This window comes from Carassius carassius, chromosome 15 (genome assembly GCF_963082965.1).
Source record: "Carassius carassius chromosome 15, fCarCar2.1, whole genome shotgun sequence".
Taxonomy (NCBI): Eukaryota; Metazoa; Chordata; class Actinopteri; order Cypriniformes; family Cyprinidae; genus Carassius; species Carassius carassius.
The window spans coordinates 25,572,755-25,594,212 of NC_081769.1; the positions used below are offsets into that span (position 1 = coordinate 25,572,755).

General features: G+C 36.0%; 1 protein-coding gene across 1 annotated transcript; it reads left to right on the forward strand.

The window, feature by feature from the left end:
- The first annotated feature begins 213 nt into the window (after positions 1–213).
- On the forward strand, positions 214–17,172 carry LOC132158684 (mitogen-activated protein kinase kinase kinase 5-like). The gene is made up of 28 exons (XM_059568207.1): positions 214–720; positions 809–948; positions 1,800–1,987; positions 2,081–2,249; positions 2,713–2,819; positions 2,927–3,097; positions 3,923–4,035; positions 4,421–4,580; positions 4,957–5,107; positions 5,256–5,360; positions 5,578–5,627; positions 6,625–6,720; positions 7,129–7,219; positions 9,326–9,459; positions 10,507–10,634; positions 11,555–11,691; positions 11,777–11,882; positions 11,971–12,128; positions 12,488–12,683; positions 13,300–13,462; positions 13,573–13,741; positions 13,876–14,058; positions 14,420–14,525; positions 14,640–14,880; positions 15,778–15,896; positions 16,380–16,468; positions 16,605–16,681; positions 16,969–17,172. Exons 1-28 carry the CDS (start codon positions 390–392, stop codon positions 17,063–17,065), a joined length of 3,975 nt encoding a protein of 1,324 aa, XP_059424190.1. The 5' UTR covers positions 214–389; the 3' UTR covers positions 17,066–17,172.
- The last annotated feature ends 4,286 nt before the right edge of the window (positions 17,173–21,458 follow it).

Sequence of the window (21,458 nt, forward strand, 5' to 3'; positions counted from 1 at the left end):
AAATGCCTTCATACTATACATGTGTGAAACAGGGTACAATGTGATAAAAAATGATCTCTGACAGATGCATTGTTGTGAAATAAAAAAGAACAAATAATTAATTTTTAAACACACACACGCACATATATATATATATAAACACACGTGTGTGTGTGTGTGTGTGTGTGTGTGTGTGTGTGTTTTAAGGTTGCAGGCAGAGGTCGCACAGCTGTGGAGCGCGACAGACACGAGGAGGCGGGGAACCGGAGGAGGGCGCGTCTAAAAGGATCCTCCTCAGAGCCTTACCTGGAAAAACTACAGGAATACTTTAACGCCATAGTGAAGGCATGTCCAGGACGCGGTCACAGGATGATTTTTTAATAAGCTAGGCACTACTTTCGACATACACCATGTATACGACCGAACGCAGGCGCATGAGCCTGCACGAGACCAAGAGAAAGGATCCCGTGCGAGTTTCAGCTGGAAGTTTATGGCAGGATCATTTGGCTCTCGAAATCGGCGGCGGGGGTAAAGGCGTAATATCCCCGCGGAGTAGGACCAGGGCTTTATCCGTGGTGTATATCGCCGTTGACGACGGGTCTGTGCCTCAAACCGAGGCGAATCTTTCACTGACATGTCTTAAAGAAGCCTGCGCAGACGCGCATGCGGTGCTCAAGAGTATTTCTTTTGAGCGCGTTGCGTTAGGCACCACTGAAATTCTGGACACTTTCTACAACGCAGGCAAGTTGTGGCACGTACATATCTGGGATTTTCAGGAATAATTCCAAAGTGCATTTGTAAGCGGATGTTATTTTAACTCTGTCTTTAGATGTTGTTGTGGTGGAGATGAATAACACCATCTGCCAGCCGTCTCTGTTTTATCACCTGGGTGTCAGGGAGAGTTTCAGTATGACCAATAATGTCATCCTGTACTGTAACAAACGAGAAGACGATCTTCAAGTTGTGAAGGTGAGACACAAGGCACACAAAACATTCTTCAGAAAGTGCAAGGTTGTGTTCGAAAGTCTCTATAAAGTACACCGGTGCTAGTTGTCACACTTTATTTTATTGAATATTTCTCAGTGTGAGTATGTTTTTGAAAGCCAGTTTCTGTGAAGACACAAACCTTAAAGCCTTGGCAAAAAAAACAAATTCTTGACAACGATGTTGTCACGCTATATGGGGTGAGTTATCATAATGTGACCTTCCATTTAAACGCTACTACTATTACGAAACATTAAATGATTAATAAATGGCAACATACATAAATATAAAATAGAATTTTAAAATAAAATTATGAAGCATGTGACTTTTTATCCCAAATATTAATTTATTCTAAATACCCTTTTTCTAAAATGCTTGCTTTCCAGTATTTGTGCGAACACACACACACATAAAATATGTATTTTTCTGATAATGTGATAACAGAAAACAAATGTAACTTAAGTTTGTAGATTTATTCTTCAAATAAGAAAACAAAAGCTTTCCCTAAAAACACAGTTTGACATTTCAGTTCTTCATTAGATCGTTGACTTGTTTTTTCATTAAAAAGTTGTTGGGTTTACCAACAGATATTACAAAATATCCTGATATTTATATTTCAAGGCACAATTAGGATAGTAGAAAATGTACAAGTACAATTGCAATTTAAGTATTTATTATTTAGATGTCTGAACTAACATACAAAAAACACTACATGCATTTGTATGATCAGACTTTTCACTCTTAACATTATAGCTACTGAGTGACTGTCCTTGTCACAACCTACCTTGGTGCTATATCATATGTTTTCATCTGGTCTTCTGTATTCTTCATTCTAGGAACAATGTGGGAGCTACACTTTTATTCCGTATATGGTGTCACCACAAGGTAAAGTATTTGCCTGTGATGCCACACTGATGAGGGGCATCAAAGATTTCCTTCATTCCAGCTTTAAATTTGAATCCTTGCTGACCCCTCTGGTGGATCGACTGGTCAAGTTGCTGGAAAGTGTTCACATTCATTCTAGGTAGGACTGTGCATTTTCTTTTCCTTGAAGTCACATGCTAAATGCTGCTTTCAAATTGTCTGAATTAACATTTAGCACACTCTTGGCTCCTAGCGAATACCTCCATGAGGCAATCCGTAGAGAGATCCGTCTGGCCCGAGAGCACTTCACTGGGCAGGCCCTGAGTCAGGAGCTTGGTCGGATCCAGAAGCGCCTGGACTCTGTTGAGCTTCTGAGTCCAGACATTGTTATGAGCCTCATGCTATCTTACCGGGACATCCCAGTGAGTTACTAGAGTTACATATGCACAACACTAAACTTTCAGTTACAAACACAGCTAATATAAATGAACGTGTTGATAGCATACTGTATAGTTATTATATTATATAAACAAATAGGCTCATTTGCAGTACTTTTGAATGCATGTTTGTGCCAGACTTTCTTTGTATGAATGTTTTGATTGTTTCTGTGATACACACCTGAATCTGTTTAATTATTAATGAGATCTAGAAATGAGATCTCACCGTCCTTTATATAATAAATCATGTAGTAAACATTAAGTGATTGCTTCCTGTTCTTGAAGATTTTCATGCTGTGCTTTTTTAATTTGATTATATGCATTTCCTTGTCTACCCAAAGAAATAAGCAAGATTATTTGACTTGGATGGTTGTGAAATATTAGAGGTGCCAGCCAAATGTGTGAATAATTAAATGAAATTGAACTCTCTTTCTCAATGTGATTCAAGGACTACGACGCCATAATAAATCTGGTGGAGACCTTGAATAATTTGCCCATGTGCATGGTGACATCACATCAGAACATCAAGTTTCAGTATATATTTGCACTGAACAGGTAAACTTTTTTATTTTTATTTATTTAAATAATGTAATACACAAAAACAAATTTATTTAAGAAAATATTAATATTGTTCCATTCAAAACATTTTGAAATGTTTAAAGGAGGAATCATCCTGGCGATCGTGCCAAGGCTTTAAAGCTCATTTTACCCATCGTGGAATCGGGGAGCACCGTGGCCTCAGATGTGTACTGCCTGTGCGGGCGCATCTACAAGGACATGTTCCTGAGTTCAGGCTTCAAAGACACAAACAGCAGAGATCAAGCTTGTTACTGGTGAGTCATTACAAATTACCGTCCTGATCGACCGAGTCGCCACGTGACTGTTGATCTTCATGTCTGTTGCACATGCACACATTTATAAACATCCACTTCACTGTATAGTCCTACGGTAGGATAGTATCTAACTTGAAATAATGCAAATAAAAGTTAATATTCCAGTGGTTTGCACATGCTTCCAAAACCTGTTCAGTAGTTTTGTCTTGCTTTCCAGTACAAATATGCAAATAATCTTAAAGCAAGATATGTTTATCAAAAAAAAAAAATTTGCTTAAGACTTTAATATTAAGACTTGTTATTAGAGAAGATGTATTCCTGTTTTCAAATAATTAATACATTTTTAGTTATATTTTTCTTAACTAAATATTGCAGATGTATGCTTTAAATAATAAAAAAAACATAATCATTTCCACAGTGCGCTAAGAAAATAAAATTTTTATAATAATAAAATAAAAACATTTCTTATTTTTTGAAATATAAACCTTACTAAATTTTGTAGATTTATGCTTTAAACAAAAAAGCAAACAAAATGCATAAAGATGTTCAATGGGAAAATATGACAATATGAATTCCCTAATACATTCCCTGAGACAAATAAATATAATTTAATACAGTTTTGCTTCTCATCTGAATTTGTCTGGTTTAAATCATGTTTAGATATTTTCTTTGACTTAAAATGAGAGAATTATTATTTATTTTTTTTTGCAAATGTTATCACTGTGGTTCAAGCAGAGAGGCAATCATGTTTGTTTACGTGTTTGTGGTAACGCTAATTTCTCTAATATTCCATTCTTGTGTTTCTACCTATATGTTGTCCTGCAGGTATGGAAAGGCTTTTGAGATTGAACCAACTTTGCACTCCGGAATCAATAACGTTGTGCTTCTGATAGCTGCTGGGCATGAATTCGACACCTCTATTGAACTGCGGAAAAACGGTGTGTTTGTGTGTCCCTCATTTAGCTTCACTGCTCTGGTTGTGAGCCCTTTAAACAATGAGATGGGTCATGGTTTGGTCTACATATACAGTAGTGCTTTGCGGGCTATCGCATGTTTTTTTCTGTATAGCAGGCTAGTGTATAGAAACTGATATTTAGTGGCCTACTCGTATGATACAGATGCTTCAGGCATTGAGCATGAATGCATGATGACACAAAGTATGTGTATAGAGAGCATGAGAAAGTAACAGTTTGAGGTGGTTATACAGGTGTTGCCTTGCTTTCACACATGCATGACTCCCGCTCTTCATTCATTTACCAAACAGATAGCTTTTATTATTGAGTTTTGGTTTATTGAGTCATGGTGTTTTTGTGCATTGTGCAGGTGTCACACTCAGTAGCCTGCTGGGCAGGAAAGGCAGTCTTGAGAAAATGCAGGACTACTGGGATGTGGGTTTTTATCTGGGGGCTGGAATCTTGGCCAATGAGCACAAAAAAGTCATAGATGCTTCTGAGAAACTCTACAGGCTCAATGCGCCAATGTGGTGAGTAAAGAAAGTAAATGTTAATTTAGCTTTATTTATGGCAGTCTGAAGTTAAAAAAGTTATTACTATTAACAAATATTATTGGAATGATTTTCATTCATGAAAAAAAATATTTTAATAAAAAAAAAATGCAATTGCAAATTGATTTACATTTAAAGCCCTAAGTTTTATTTTCAAAATCATAATACCCCTTATTCAAAAAAGGACTAGGCCTATCAATTTTATTAATCTTTTTTTATAATTAATTACACAATAAACGGATTTAATCAATAAATTGCATGAAAAAACACCCTCAATAAATAGAATGGAAAAGAAATCAGATTATGGTGACAAAACATGAAGGCAAACCTAAATAAGATTTCTCTGTAAAAACAGGTATGTTGCATCCATCATGGAGACATATATATTGTACAAGCAGTTTGCCAAACCTCGAGACAACAGTCATCCTAAACAGGAAACTGTGGACTTTTGGATGGAGTTAATGGTGCAGGCATGCAAGCCTACCGTTTCCACAGCACGCTGCCCAGTAAGACAGCCTCTTTTCTCCCTTCTCATCGGTACAACATTACCCTACTGCGCAAGAGACAGCTTGTTTTACTTAGCTTCAACAACAATTAAAGGAAAGGCCAAAAAGGTGGAGACATAAACAGACTCAAAATATATATCTTGTTTAGGTTCTGATTCTGGAGCCTACTAAAGTCTTCCAACCTAGTATAATAAGCGTAAGTGAAGAAGATGACAGCCGTACAGTGCAGCTGAGACACGTCACTCCACTCGAGGTGAACACCCTTGACCCTTGATGTTTTTTGCACACGTTGTGCAGGCTGCAGTGTGTGTTGTCAGTGGACAACAGTGGGAGTTTCCATGTTGTTAAATTATTTATGTGATGGATAGGCATCATTTAACATGGCGGAGTGACCCGATGCTTTATGCTGTAAATTTTAACATTGTGTACAAGTCTGTGGGAGTGTAATGTGCTTTATTTGGCTTTCCCAGAAAGGTCTTCATGAGTGGACTTTCCCAGCATCTGCTATTCGTGGAGTAAGGTATTGTTCTCTTATGGGAATACTGTCATTTCCACAACATCCCCCCCCCCCCCCCCCCCCCATTTTTCTGCTTTCCATTTCCGAGCTTGCAGCGGTCTATAATCCCACAAGGGCTGCTCTGTTTGGGCAACAGCCCAGTGACTTTCTCTGAATGGACCTTTTTTTTTCTTTTTTTTTTTTTTTTTTACTTCCTTGCTTGTTGCTTGGCCTGGTTGACGCCTGTTATCCTCTTTCCAGCTTTTGAGCTATTGGTCAATGTCTCTTTCTGTTCTTTTTATTTCTGTTTTTGCTCCCATTTCCAGCCCTTAGGGCAGCAGGCATCTAGTTTAGAGCTCATGTTGCATAATAAACGGCACTGGATGTTAATATTTAAGGTCACATTGACCCATAGTTAAAAATAATTTCAGTTATGCATAAATAGCTCTAGGAAGGGTTTGTGTTCCTAGTAGGATTAGTCCATTTCCACACAGGTGTGCATTATTTGTTTATCTGAACATGATTCCATTTTCTAAGACATCTTAACTAAATGAAATTTGTCTGGGTTTTTTAATAAAGTGTTGTATTTGTCATTAAAATGTTTTATAGTTGCAATTAGCTGTTCAGTCATGATGTCATCTTGTAGGCCATCCTGGAAGGATTATTTGCAACCCTGTGAATATTTAAATATTGCTGAAAATTTAAATCTCCTTTTGACATTATTTAAAGAGAGTTTCAAATGTTCTATGTAACACATGTAATTACATATTCAGCTAAAATGTATTGAATTTTAAAACCATTGTGAGTTACTGCACTACAACAGTTGGCAGATTCACACAGATTTACATACATTTGTTTTAAAATGATTTAACTTATAAATTCCCAAGGGAAACCACAGATCTTCTGAGTTTTAGGACTACAAACTGAATCGCTGTATTTTGATCTGTTTCAAATGGTGTAAAATGATTTGTCCCATTATCTTTGATGTTTTAGTTTTTGGCCTGTTATTCCACTCTTGCAGCATTTCCAAGTTTGATGAGCGGAGCTGCTTTTTGTATGTCCTGTACAATTCAGATGACTTCCAGTTGTACTTTCCCAGCGATCTTCATTGTAAAGGGTAAGCTTCTCCCATCGGCACATTGCTTAAACACGCTGCCAAGGACAACATAAGGGAATAGCTCCAGTGTCGTGATTGTTTTGACAGCAAATGTACTCTTACAAGATTAAGTTCTGTGAATCTGTTTTAAGAATAAACTGAATCTAATCTTCAGAGGTGCTGCGGGCACTATTCACTATGCCTTTAAAATACAGGTCATATTATTTTCTCATGTATCCTGTTGTATCAGGTTCAGTAAGTCACATTTGAATTTGTCATAGTTCCAATGAAATAAGCATTAAGCGATTACGTAATGGCAAAATGATTAAGTGCATTTTAACACAATTTTTGCTGAAATATCATGTCACACTGAAAGAGATTTTTCCGTTGGACATATTCTCAAACCCTGTAATTTTTGCTGCTTGTCAGGTTCTGTGATTTGGTCAACTCTCTGTTGCATCACACAGAAAGTCCCGTGGAAGATTCCAGTCCAATCAGGGCAGGTGAAGGAGATTTAGAGGTGAGAGAAATCACCATGAATATTATATATCTTCTCATTGTTTGTTCAGGCTAGTAACCATGTTTGGCATTAGTGAAAATGTGCACTTGGTTGATTAAGCAGCTTTTTTTTATCTTATCCTTGATATATAACCCTTAAAATGACTTCCGCTGATGTAGATGTAGCTCATGGTAGAATTAGATGATATTATTGAATTGAACAGACCTGAGATATATTTGAAAACCTCATTAGTTTAGTTTTGATTAACCAATTAGTTGGTCCATTTCTCATGGATTGGATTTTGCCAGCCAGGATATGTAGTGTCAGTTGATTCTGCTATTTTCCTGTTTGTTACTCTGAAGCTGCTTTTGCTTTGATCTAGGGCTGCACGATGTGTCGTTTAAGCATCGATATCACGATGTACGAATCCACGATAGTCACATCGCAGGATGTGCGATGTAGGCTGTCGTAGTTAATCCAACTGTACGGGCCAGCTGCTCCCCGGCACTTCACGAATGTGATTCGCAGATTAATTGCGCAGCTTAACCATCATAGAGTGAAAGTTTATAATTTGCATGTTTTTTTAGTCCTGTGAGTTTAACAGGGCAGAGAGAGAGAGAGAGAGAGAGTGAGCGAGAGAGCGCAGTACTAGAGAAAGAGAGAGAGAGACCCCCGGCCGCACGCTCACCATCTTCAAACAACACGAGCGCTATCTTGCTCTCTCTCCCTCGCGCATATTAATTAATTGACACGATGGTGTCGATGTTTAAATCATTTAAAATGAGAATGTAAGTGTGCTCACCCCATTTTTGTTTGTAAGAAAAAATTAGATTAGATTTCATATAGCAATATATATAGCTGAAAAATAAAATATCGCAATGTAATTTTTTCCCAATATCGTGCAGCCCTACTTTGATCTTTACTGTATCTGTAAGCGCTATAGAAATAATGGTGACTTGACATTTTATGGTAAAATAGTTTCCTTCAATGTGGATTTTTCCATATGGTACCATTTTTAGACAGTACCATAATGCAACTGTGATTTCTTTACTATTGCCATAACTCCACATTTAAACGTACTTCCTGCTGTCACGTGTTCTAAGTGCAGCAAGTTTAGTACTTGCTGAATATAGCATTTAAGTGTGAAATGTAATACTTCGTCCTAGAAAACTCAGCTTTGCTGTTTTTAACAAGCATTTAGCATACATGTTCGTTTAAAGGTACAATTTGTAAGATATTTGCAGTAAAATATCCCAAAACCACTAGGCTAGTGTTATATATTTTGTCCAGCTGATTACTAACAATATCTCTAATGTTTTCAACTACTTGTAAATCATGAGAAAATTCCCATTCTAAACAGTGACACGGGGCAGTGCAGTCGCCTGTCAATGACGTTAGTTACCCTTTGTTACCGTCTTTACTGACGTAGAAACCACATGACAACAGTGTCGTGGACAAATGAGCAAGTAGCTTTGCGACAAACTTCAACTAGAAAGAGATGCCGATCTCGCTTGTGTTTTACTCGACAGGTGAGTTGTTTGGATTCGCACCTTTACAGAAAACGTATGCTATTATAACTAATCAACAAGATTAGTATTATGGGGCATACAGGCCAAACGCTGGGCATTGCATCTCCAGACCCGCGCGAGGATGCGTCTGATCCATAGTCTGATCGTGTCTTTGCAGTGACTTTGTATGTAATCTACTCGTGCAAATCGTGGAACTCGTGTTAAATCCATGATCCGTCTGATTGATGGCCATCAGCGGTTGGGTAAAAAACAACAAATCCCATCATTCCACGCTCCTTCTTAGCGTCATCAAACCACTTGATTGTTATTGTTTTGGTAGTGCGCCCTCTTGTGGCAGGCACTATAACCTGTACCTTTAACTTTAATTTTTGCATAATTTTTAATCATTGCTTAATTAAATGTAAAATATTTCATAAAACATATAATATAGTTCAAAAGTATGAGGTTGATTTTTTTTTTTTTTTTTTTTTTAAAGTTTGTCTCTTATAATCACCAAGGCTAAACTTATCTATTGTAGCATTATTACTGTCTTTGCTGTCAATTTTGATCAATTTAATGCATCCTTGATGAATAAAAGTATCAATTTCGTACAATTTAGTACATTTATGAGAGGAATGAAAAGGGAGACAAGGTGGTGCTGGGGAAAGGAACCTATGGAGTGGTGTATGCTGGACGGGACCTCAGCAATCAAGTGCGCATCGCAATCAAAGAGATTCCAGAGAAGGACAGCACGTATGAACATGTTTTTCCATTGCTTTCATTTCTCTAGTGGAATGCATCCTTTAGAATATGCTTCTTAAGTTCTTATCAATTTAGCTGTAAGTTTGTTTAATTTATTCTAACTGTATAATGAAGAATCAAACAGATAAAAGCTAAAATAGCTTCGTATATACTACGTAACAATGCACATTAAAAATATACTATAAGTTTCACAACTCTTAAAACGTGTCCAATTTTGCCACACAGAATTACTATATGATATGATTCATAAACTCTATGAATAATTTCATATATTAGACAGTGAACATATGTGACCCTGGACCACAAAACCAGTTTTAAGTGGCTAAGGTATATTTTTAGCAATAGCCAAAAATACATTGTATGGGTCAAACTTAACGATTTTTCTTTTAAGCCAAAAATCTTTAGGATATTAAGTAAAGATCATGTTCCTTGTAGATATTTTGTAAATTTCCTACCGTAAACACGTCAATAATTGTTTTTGCACCCTCAGATTCCAGATTTTCAAATAGTTATATCTCGAACATATATTGTCCTATCATATCAAATCCATACATCAATAGAAAGCTTATTTGTTCAGCTTTCATGTGATTTAAAAAAACTGACACTTAAGACTGCTTTTGTCGTCCAGGGTCACATATATTAATACATTTAAAAAAAATTATAAAATGATGTATAATATGACCTTTAAATTTAACCTTTAGCAGAATATTTACATCACTTCTGAACTGTGTATACATTGTTGATCTGCTTCAGTAGAAATCCAATGTTTGTTATTTGACCTCTGACCATGTTCAAAGGTCCCCACGGCCCAGTAATGTTTGTCCACAGGACTGATGCTTGTTTAATCTGTCCTCACATGGACATTTAGCAGAAATAGAACTCTCCATTTGATCCAAATCTTGTGCTTAACAGTTTTAACCAAATATGCCCATAACCACCCTTATGATTGTGGTCAGAACTGCATAGCTTAGATGATCATCATTTTTACGTTTTGTCTACCATTTTGGTCTCTTTCTCTCTCTCTCTTTTTTTTTTTAGCTACTCTCAGCCACTCCATGAGGAGATTGCCCTACACAAGAGGCTGAAGCACAGGAATATTGTTCAGTATTTGGGATCAGTCAGTGAGGATGGCTTCATCAAGATCTTCATGGAGGAGGTTCCTGGAGGTGTGGCGTGCTTTTCTGATTGTTCTCTGTCATTAACTTTTTACTTGTCATTTTTGGTGACATGGGGAAATGTTGATTTTCGTAAGGTCAATTGAGAAATCCTAGGCTCTCTAAGGAAGGGTGTGTTTTGTGTAATCTTCATGTGTGGGAAGATCTCCAACTGAGAGCGTAATTGAAATGTTCTGTACCGAACAGCACAGACCAGTTTAGAGAATTCATCTCAGAGTTATTTATGGGTCAGTGACGTAACACTCATTGATGTGTTTGGTGCTACACCTCTTATATGAAGACAATACATAGACTATCCTGAGTCATGAAAAAACGTTGAGCAGTTTGTAGTGAAGTAGTTACTTTAAAAAATTATTCATATTTGACCAGCTTGGAAATGATATCACTGTAGTAGATCTTTGTGGCAAGATCAAAAATGACAACAACAAAAAATCTAATTTTACAGGTTCAGTTTGTCAGACAGTAAAACCCCTAAAAAACTAAAAGTATTAATAATTAAAAATTCAGATCTGTCAAAATGTTTTACAATTAATAGAACAGTTGAATTTAATTTCTGATAGAATAATTGAATTTTTGTAATGTTATATTTTACTGGGTCTTTTTTATTAGTTTAATGTGTCCTTGCTGAATAAAATTATCTTCCTTTCAAAGAAAATAAAATCTTACCTCAAACTGTAATGTATTGACATTTATAATTGTAAGTAATTTAACTTATTGTTGAAAATAGAGCATTAAATCAACAAATGCATTCATTATATTTTAAAAATGTTGATGCATTTTAGATGTTATTAAATATCATGATTCTGTCATCTATTGTATGACTTTTGACATTTTATATTTATTTATGTGCATGTGGATACAGAGTGTATGATTTGAAAATGTATTCACTTGTTTTTTTTCTTCCTTCACAGGAAGTTTGTCCTCTCTCTTACGATCACAGTGGGGGCCTCTTAAAGATAATGAGGCGACCATTGTCTTCTATACCAAGCAGATTCTTGAAGGGCTGAAATATCTCCATGACAATCAGATCGTCCATAGAGATATTAAGGTATAAATGGGTGCTTTCAGACTCTGTAAGAAAAATTTCAGCTGCAGTTTTCATTATAACATGCCATTACTTTTCATCTCACCAGGGTGATAATGTTTTGGTAAATACATACAGCGGACTGCTCAAGATATCAGATTTTGGCACTTCTAAGAGACTAGCAGGAATCAATCCATGTACAGAGACGTTCACAGGTGAGTCTCCTAGTGCGTACTTCTCACATTACATTATGTACTTTTGTGTGTTTGCTTTTCAAACTCCTCGTGATTCATTCGTCCACAGGCACTCTGCAGTACATGGCTCCAGAAATCATCGACCAAGGTCCTCGTGGCTATGGCAAACCGGCTGATATCTGGTCTTTGGGTTGCACCATCATTGAAATGGCCACAGGGAAGCCTCCCTTTCATGAGCTGGGAAGTCCTCAAGCGGCCATGTTTAAGGTACTGCAGGTTTTTGTAGCAGGGATCTGAGTGTTATTTTAAGCTAATGGTTATATAACCATGTTAAATGAACTGTGAAGTTTATTTACATTCCATTCTCACATTCCCAATTGACTTCATGCTTAATGCATATTTAATAGAGTCAAAGTTAGGCCAGAGAAATAACTAAGCTAATGTCTGTTATAGCGCCCATTGTGGAAAAGACTGATGCTGCAATACAGCTGCTGTTATGAATTTTTTTCTGGCACATTATGTGTAGCTAGAAGTGTTTGTGTTTGCATACTTGCTTGAGTTTCAGGCCTAAATGTTAATATCTCTTTCAAAGAATCTCATCAGGTTTAATAACTGTCCCCCCGCAGGTGGGCATGTTTAAGATCCATCCCACAGTGCCAGAGTGCATGTCAGAGGAAGCCAAAGGCTTCATCATGTGCTGCTTTGAACCCAACCCAGACAAGAGAGCCACAGCATCAGAGCTCCTGAAAAACAGCTTTCTGAAGGCCAGTCCCAGGAAAAGGGCAAAGCCTCAGTCTGACAACACTCTGAAAGAACCTGTCGGTGAGTCTTTAAATCTCTGACACTTTAAAACCAACTCCTTTAAATGGGTGTTTCTTAAACACTACTTTTCACACTCACTTTTTTTTTTTGGTCTACTCATGTCCAGCGATATTTATTCATATTGCACAAGAAATCTGTTTTTATTCACTTATTTAACTAGTAGTATTTATTTATAATTCTATTATTAATTAAATTATTTAATAAGTTAATTTTATAATTAAGTTATTTACTTGATTTTATTTTAATTATTTATTTGTAAATATTTCATTAATGTATAATTAATTTTTTGTTAAGTTATTTATTTTTATATTTGTTTGTTTGTTTTGTTTTTATGAAAAAAAAAGAAAAAGAATATTTGTCCTCCAGGCATTTGAAAAATGAGGACATGATAAAAGTTTCCCAGGCAGTTTTTCTATGATCTTCATTCAGGAAAATAAGTGGATAAAATCCCCAGAATAACCCCTGAAAATGAACCCCAGTACATGAGAGTGCCATAGCCGAGTGTGATGAATTTGAAGAAACGCCCACATATGAATATGGCTAATATATTAAAGTAATTTGATATTAATTACTGGATATTTGCATATTTTGAGTATATATGGTGATTATATTGTAGGAGACTTTCATAGGAGCATGTCTGTACCCATTGCATTGCGTGTGGAGAACACAGATTCAGAACACATGGAATTGTCCTCCTCTTTTGATCTAAGAAGGACCACTCCTGCCTTCAAAGGAAATGACATGGCTGAAAGTCCACCGAGATCCAGCAGCTTTTTGACGTGAGTCCATGCATTATATCACAAATTCTGGGAATTGTATATTGAAATATTCTTCGAGCACCTGAAATGTCTGATTTGCCTTCATGCTGTATGTATTTTTCTGTTGATAGAGTGCCAGATGAGCCTCAAGCAGACATGACCACAAGCCCAGCGGATTCTGGAGAGAATCTAGGTCTGTTCATGCTGAGAAAGGACAGCGAACGGAGGGATACGTTGAATAGGATCCTTACGGAGTACATCAGCAATGTAGTTCAAAACATTCAGGAAACGCTGCCTCAGGTACATTCTCACACTATTGTGTCACCTGAGATGTCTGATGTGGAATGCTGTCAAACCACCAGTGCCCTTTCTTAAATGCTTGAATGATTCTGAATTGAGACGTGTGAAGATTCGCCTTTTATTCCGTCTCGCAGGCGGAGGAGCCGTGCATCACCCCAGATCACATCAGCCAGCTGATTGGCTGCCTCCGAGAGAACATCCGCTCTCCAGACAAAAGGCACTTGACTAACAGCCTCCTGACTTTGCGCTCCAGCCTGCTGAACACCTCTGTGCCTCTTGGCAGCCTGCAGGCGGTGCTCTTTAGCTTCCAGGATGCAGTATGTTCATTGCTTTCAGTTTGCATTCATTTCAGTAAGCCTAAATCAAAATAAAACTAAGGGTTAATTAGCAACATTTGCTATTACTAAAAAGGCAATCATTATTATTACTGTTACACGTACAGAGGGTTAGGGATTTGTCTAAAAATCCATTTTTAAAAAAATAATATATATATATATATATATATATATATATATATATATTATGTTATGTTAATAAATCTTCTGTGCTCTATACATTTATATATTTGTAATTAAAAAGTAAAAAAAAAAAGTATATACATATATTTGTGCATTTATTTATTTACTCCTAAATCTTACCTTCATAATACTAAAGTATGTGTGACTCTTGTGTTTGTAGGTGAAAAAGGTTCTGAGGAAACAACAAATAAAACCTCACTGGATGTTTGCTTTGGACAACTTGCTGAGGCAGGCTGTACAAGATGCTATCACAGTTTTGCTCCCAGGTGCATGAAGGACACCATTTCAATTAAAACCGTAATCCCATATGCTTTTATTGCATTCATGAAACTACTGTTACCTGCATATCTTCATTGCCATCCCTCAAAATCCCTTTTCAGAGCTCAGGCTTCAGCTACAGTCATCATTTGAAAACGAGGAAAGTTCTCCAGAAACCGAGCAGCCCAAAGAGGCCGATTCTGAAACAACCGTCACCCCCATCACGAAGATCAAAGAGGAATGGGGTATCAGTCAAAATTCTGAAGAGGGTCACGCCAAATGCCACAATCAGCCCAGTGAACTCATCTCTAGCCACTCTTCACTTGCAAAGGAGTTATCAGAACTTCGACTTGAGTCCAGGAGGTATTGAAAACTTTTGCTGTCAAACCTCACAGTGATTACTGCTTAAAATATACGTAATACACTACCATTCAAAAGTTTGAGGTCCGAAAATTGTAATTTACTTTTATTATTATATTTTTTTTAAGTAAAACAATACTTTAATTCAGCAACAATGCATTAAATTGATCAAAAGTGAAAGTAAAGGCATTTATGATTTTATTTTTAATAATTGCTATCTTTTGAACGTTCTATTCATTAACAGAATCCTGAAAATGTATCAATTTTTTTAATTATATATATATATATATATATATATATATATATATATATATACAGTATATATATTTCTGAAGGAGTATGTGACACTGAAGACTGGAGTTATGGCTGCTGAAAAGTAAAATACATTTTAAAATATAAAAATTGGAACCAATTTTTAATTTGTATAAAAGAATTCACACCCTTGCTATTACATTACTTTTCAATCAAGCATATGGGACACTTATTTTGTTAATCTTACACTTTTACTAACTGTTACCATATTTTCTGCACTATAAGGCGCACTTAAACGCCTTTAATTTTCTCAAAAAACTACCTTATAATCGGGAGCGCTTTATATATTGACCAAGGCGCTCTGTCAAAATGCTGACATTCCCTTTAGCACAGCTCCATCTAGTGGATGCATAACGCAAACCCAGTCAAACGTTTGACTGCAGTATCTTCTATTCTAAGCGCTTTATAATCCAGTGCCCCCTATTTCTGAAAACAGTTCTAAAATAGACCATTCACTGAAGGTGCGCCTTATAATCCGGTGCGCCTTATAGTGCGGAAAATACAGTAGTCTTAGTAATTAGTCTTACACTATTAAAAAAAAAAGCGATAGATTTTATTCGGTTGTGAATTGTTTGCATTGCATTCCAGGTTGCTAATTCAGCTGAATGAAAAGGAGAAAGAATTCCAGGAGCTTCTGAGGAACTCACTTCAGGCCAAACAAAGGCACATCAACGCTCTGGAGATCAGGGCTGCGTCTACAGTGGCAGGTTGCTCAGGTTTTTTCAACCATAACTTCTGAAATAAGCACTGTATTTGCTACTGAACAATTGTTTTTTAACTTCTTCCTCCATACGAGAGAAAGTTCTCACCTAAGGCAGTCAAAAGGTGTGGCCATGGAGCAATCTGTGTCAGATTTATTCACATCCACTCCACTTGCCACTGCTTGTCTTTAGTTCTGGGAGGAGATTTTGAGACTCACAGAGAACACACCTTGTATACTCTTAAAACTGTTAACCAAATTCGACCAACCCAATTTAATGCCTTACCCTCGGGACTTGTGTTTTCACAACATGTACTTCTACAGATGTAAACGCTGTTCTGAAAGTGTTTTAGAAACAATAAGTTTTGTAGTGACCAGTTTTTTTGTTAATAGTGTATGACAGAAACATTACTGTAAATATGCAGTAAGTAATGCATCCATAGTAAGAGTGTATGTAGCCATTGTGTGATATGTTTATTCTTTCCCACAGATAATAAACCTTCACACCATAATGCTCACAATGCTGCTATGGTGCGCTGGTTAAGAGGTGTTCCAGTAGATGAGAAAACCATAGAAATAGTGAGTGAAAATATGGATTTTTTTTATTTTTGAAGACAAGCTTTGATTTGCTAATTCATTTTTATAGACTTCTAATAGTAAAAGTTGGCTTTAAAACATAGTTGATAGTGATTGGCTGTTCTTTGATTTCTTTAAGCTTGTTTTTCATGAGTTTACCTTGGACGGTCTCCTCCATCTGGCCTGCAGAGATGATCTGCAGTACTGTGGCATCAAGTAAGTACTGAACAGGAATAATCTGCCAAGGTTTTTTTTTTTTTTTTTTTTTGTATCCTTTTGAAAGTAGCTCTTATGCTCTCCAAGGTTACATTTATTTGATCAAAAATACAGTATGCTTTATTTATTTATTATATTTAGAAAGCTCAAAAGAACAATGGTTATTTGAATTTTTTTCAATGTAATACATTGCTGAATAAAATTGCTAGAAAAACATATTGATTACAGTCTTTTGAACATTTCTGTACGATGTGTAGTAAATCTTTGTCCATGCACTCATCACTCAGAGGCGGGATGCTGTGTCGTTTGTGGGCTGCCATCTCCAAGCAAAGGAAGTCGCATCTCAGTCCAGTCAAAGAGGACAGTGAAGATACCATTCTATAACATGACTCTCTTTTGACAAGTTTTTACATGCTATGAGCTCAGTGAGTTTGCAGTTTATAGAGTCTGTGCCTTTTTTGGCACTATAATTTTATTTCTATGCCTGGCAAGATCTTGAGTGTTGAGTGAATTCTTGAGTGATTTTTTTATTAAACATTATGCTCTTCTAGACTGCATTTATTTTAGTAGTCATCGCTCCATACTTTAGTGTCACATGATCCTTCAGAAATCATTCTTGTATGCTGATTTGATGCTCAAGAGACATTTCTTCTAATCATCAATGATGAAAATTATTATAGGCTGTGCTGCTTAATATTTTTGTGGAAACATTATTTGAAGAAGAAATGCTTTGGAACATTATAAATGTCTTTACTGTGACTCTATGAATCAAATGTGTGCTTGCTGAATAAAACTTATGTTATTTAAATAATTTAGTGACCCCAAACATTTGAATGGTAGTGTACAATCTCCGAATAGTTTGAGAACATTCAGTCTCTGTTACATTTTAACAAGAGATTCAATATGTTTTATAAAGTTCTATAATGTGTGAAATATTTATGCCAACATCATCTGAAAATCATAAGTTATTGTGCAGTGTATTGAGTTGAGTATATACTTTACAGGGCACAGAAATGTTGTATTTGTATTTATGAATTGTCCGTTCTTATTAATACTAAATATTACCTACCCTTACAGAAGAAAGCAATTCTGACAACTAAACTAGAAAAAAATCAACAAATATTTTGTAATTTATTTAAAAAATAAAGCTTTTAATTGTAATTGTAGTTACTGGTATACATTTCCTCCTTGTTCATTTTGAATGGTCCTATATTCTATAATAAATGCAATTTTTAAACACAAATATTCCAAGTAATCCTTCAATTCATGTGAGATAATAATAGCTAGAAGATAATTATTAGTAAATGTTGTTAAAAATATTTAAATATGGAGTAAAGTATATTGCACCTGACAGGATGTCAACTTTCCAAAAATGTATTTGATGTCAACGATGGGTTTTTTTAGTGATAGACCGATAACATCTGATAAACATCTGAGTAAACGTATTAGCAATTCACTTTGTTCATGATGCATTTTTTTTTAAGCTTTCTTGCTTCAAACATTATTAATCTGAATTAATGTGCATTTCATTTCTCAAAATATATTATTTTAATTTTATATGTGACACTGGACCACAAAACCAGTCTCAAGTCTCTGGGGTATATTTTTAGCAATAGCCAAAAAACATTGTATGATTCAAAATGATAGATTTTTCTTTTATGCCAAAAATCATTTGGATATTAAGGAAAGATCATGTTCCGTGGAGATATTTAGTAAATTTTGCTACCATAAATATATCAAAACGTAATTTTTGATTAATAATATGCATTGCTAAGAATTTCAAAGGTGATTTTCTTGCACCCTCAGATTCCAGATGTTCAAATAGTTGTATCTTGTCCAAATATTTTCCGATCCTAATAAACCATACATCAATAGAAAGCTTATTTGTTCATCTTTCGTGTGATTTATAAATCTCAATTTGGAAGACTTACACTTAAGACTGGTTTTGTGGTCCAGGGTCACATATGTAGAGGCTGCTGCAGAGGTGCGTATTTGAATACTTAATGAACATATAAATATATAATTTTATGAGAGTCCAAAACATTTGCGCACACAAGCATTAGTAACATCATTTTCCAGTGTGAAATCTCACTGACGTTATTCACATTCCTCAGAGATGTGTTTCAGTCCTTACTGGCAATACAAAGTGTGTGTCGAGTGTGTGTTTGGTAGATGGGTGGTTCACAATCATGTTTGGAAGAAGTGATGCCATGCGCTGAAGCTGATCTAACAGTTCCAGCCTGCTTCCTTATGTTTCTGAACTGTTTATGTTGCCTTAGCAACAGCTATTACATCATCCTCTGACTGCTGCCTCCAGGTTGAGTATCAGTTTACCACAGGGAAATTTCCTGCTTTTCCCTGATATGTCTGTGGCTGTTTGCACTTTTTTGGTGCGGTCAACCACTTCAATGATCAAGCAAGAACATGAAGGTTTTAATCACCCAATTCATCATAAAGGATATGAGCTCATAATTGGGATGGGCTTCTCTAGTCATTCAGTGAGCAGTACCTTGCATTTTTTCAATAAAAGGCTGGAATAAACTACACAAATTTTAAAATCCGGACAGATTGTACACATAATATGCTTGCAGACTTTGTAAATGCTTCTTTATTAAAACTGTGCTGATTACACATAATGCTCTCCGAAAAAAAGGTACAAAAGCTGTCATTGGGACGGTACACTTTTAAAAAGTAAAAGGATACTACCCCAGTGACAGGTTTTATATATATAAAACCTGTCAAAAAAAAGATTCAACTCCAACTGCCCAAAATCTGCTGACTCTGACTTTATGATCGGAGGCTCTGAAGGAGAGACTTATTTATCATCCAGACTGCAAATCAGAGCAAAAATCTGTGCTGAAGTCGTGTATTCCAACCTTAACTGGAGTGACAAATAACTTGGAAGTTGTTGGCATATATTTGTTGTTGTAATATATAATAATACAGATTTTGAAATAATTTTGCAGTCAACGCTAGTTGAATTTCAGTTTGCCTTATGTTGATTATACATCAATTGCTTTTTAATGACTTGGCAAGAGTAATGAATAACAGAGCATACAGTAGCTTGCCCTTGAAATCTGTTTATAGTCCAGGGTTCTCCACAGCTAGTGGTGCTTTCCAGCAGGTGGAGCAGATGTCACTGCTTTGGCCAGAGATTTTGAGGTTAAATGAAAAGGATTTGCTTCTTCCCTCCTGTGTATGTTATTGAGCTCATTCTTTCCTTCTTTTGCTGTCGAGATCTCTTTATCTGTCTCCTTGTGAAGGCTGGTGGTGCATGTGATCCATTAAATAGGGAATTCTGTACAGGGATTATGGCTTTCGGACATACTTCATTCTGTTAGAAGGAGGATGTTCTTTTTCCTCAATGAGATTTTCCACCATTTCGAATAAAGCTGCCTTATCACTGCTCTACAGCCTCAAGTTTTCTGAAACTGTCCTGTGGTGGATAATTACTGTTAGATACTCATTTGACATGGAATTATGCAATGAACTATTTTTTACTGAATGAGAGAAGAGAGAGTTACAGGGGTTGGAGAAAATAATGTTAACGCTTGAGGAATATAAGGTGTTTAATGACCTTTTGTGTTTAATACAGCTTCCAAACTTCTTAGAATAGATTTATATAACTTTTGAAAAGTCTCCAGAGGAATGTTGCCTATCAGAACATCTGCCAATTGCTTGATGGAGATGGAGATGTTTGAGGAGAAAACTGCGTCTCACTCTTCTCTGCAAAACTGCCCAAAGTGGTTTGATAATATTCAAGTAAGGTGATTTGAGTTAATCTTGGTGCTCCATCTGTCCAGGTTTAATGATCATGACCATCATTTTTGCATTTTAGCACTGGTGTCAGTAATAAAAGGGTTACTCCACCCCAATTTGAAAATTTTATCACTTACCCCCATGTCGTTCCAAACCCGTGAAAGCTTCCTTCGTCTTCGGAACACAATTTAAGATATTTTGGATGAAAACTGGGAGGCTTGTGACTGTAAAGTAAAATACAGTTTCAAAGTCTTCAGAATAGTCCATCTGCCATCAGTGGTTCAACCGTAACATTATGAAGCAACAACAATACTTTTTGTATGTGAATAAAACAAAAATAATGAATTTGTCTCCTCTGTGTCACTCCACATCAGTGTAGCACCATTTTGGAGAATCTGAGCTAAATTGTGTTCTGAAGACGAAAAAAGTTTGTGGACCCTGGACCACAAAACCAGTCATAAGTAGCACAGGTTGTAGCAATAGACAAAAACATATTGTATTGGTCAAAATGATAAATTTTCTTTTTATCCCAAAAATCAGGATATGTAAAGATCATGTTCCATGAAAATATTTAATAAATTTCCTACTGTAAATATATCAAAACTTAATTTTTGATTAGTAATATGCATTGCTAAGATCTTCATTTGGACAACTTTAAAGGTGATTTTCTTAATATTTAGATTTTTTGCACTCTCCAATTTCAGCTTTTCAAATCAGCCAAATATTGTTCCTATCCTAACAAACCATACATCAATGGAAAGCTTATTTCTACCACAGCTGTACCTACTGCAAGGAAGTTGCTCACTGCATAAAGGTTTTTCTTAAGGTGGCTACAATTAAATTCTTTTTAAAAACACTGTCATTCGAATGTACACAGTGAAGGACATTTTAAAGAGGAATTTAAGCTTTTAAATGGGTCCATAGGGTCACAGTGGGTCATTCACCCACTCTGTCCCCTTTTCATTCTCTCTTTATCTTCCCAGTAAGTACAATGTTTGTCATGGTAATGAAAGGTTCT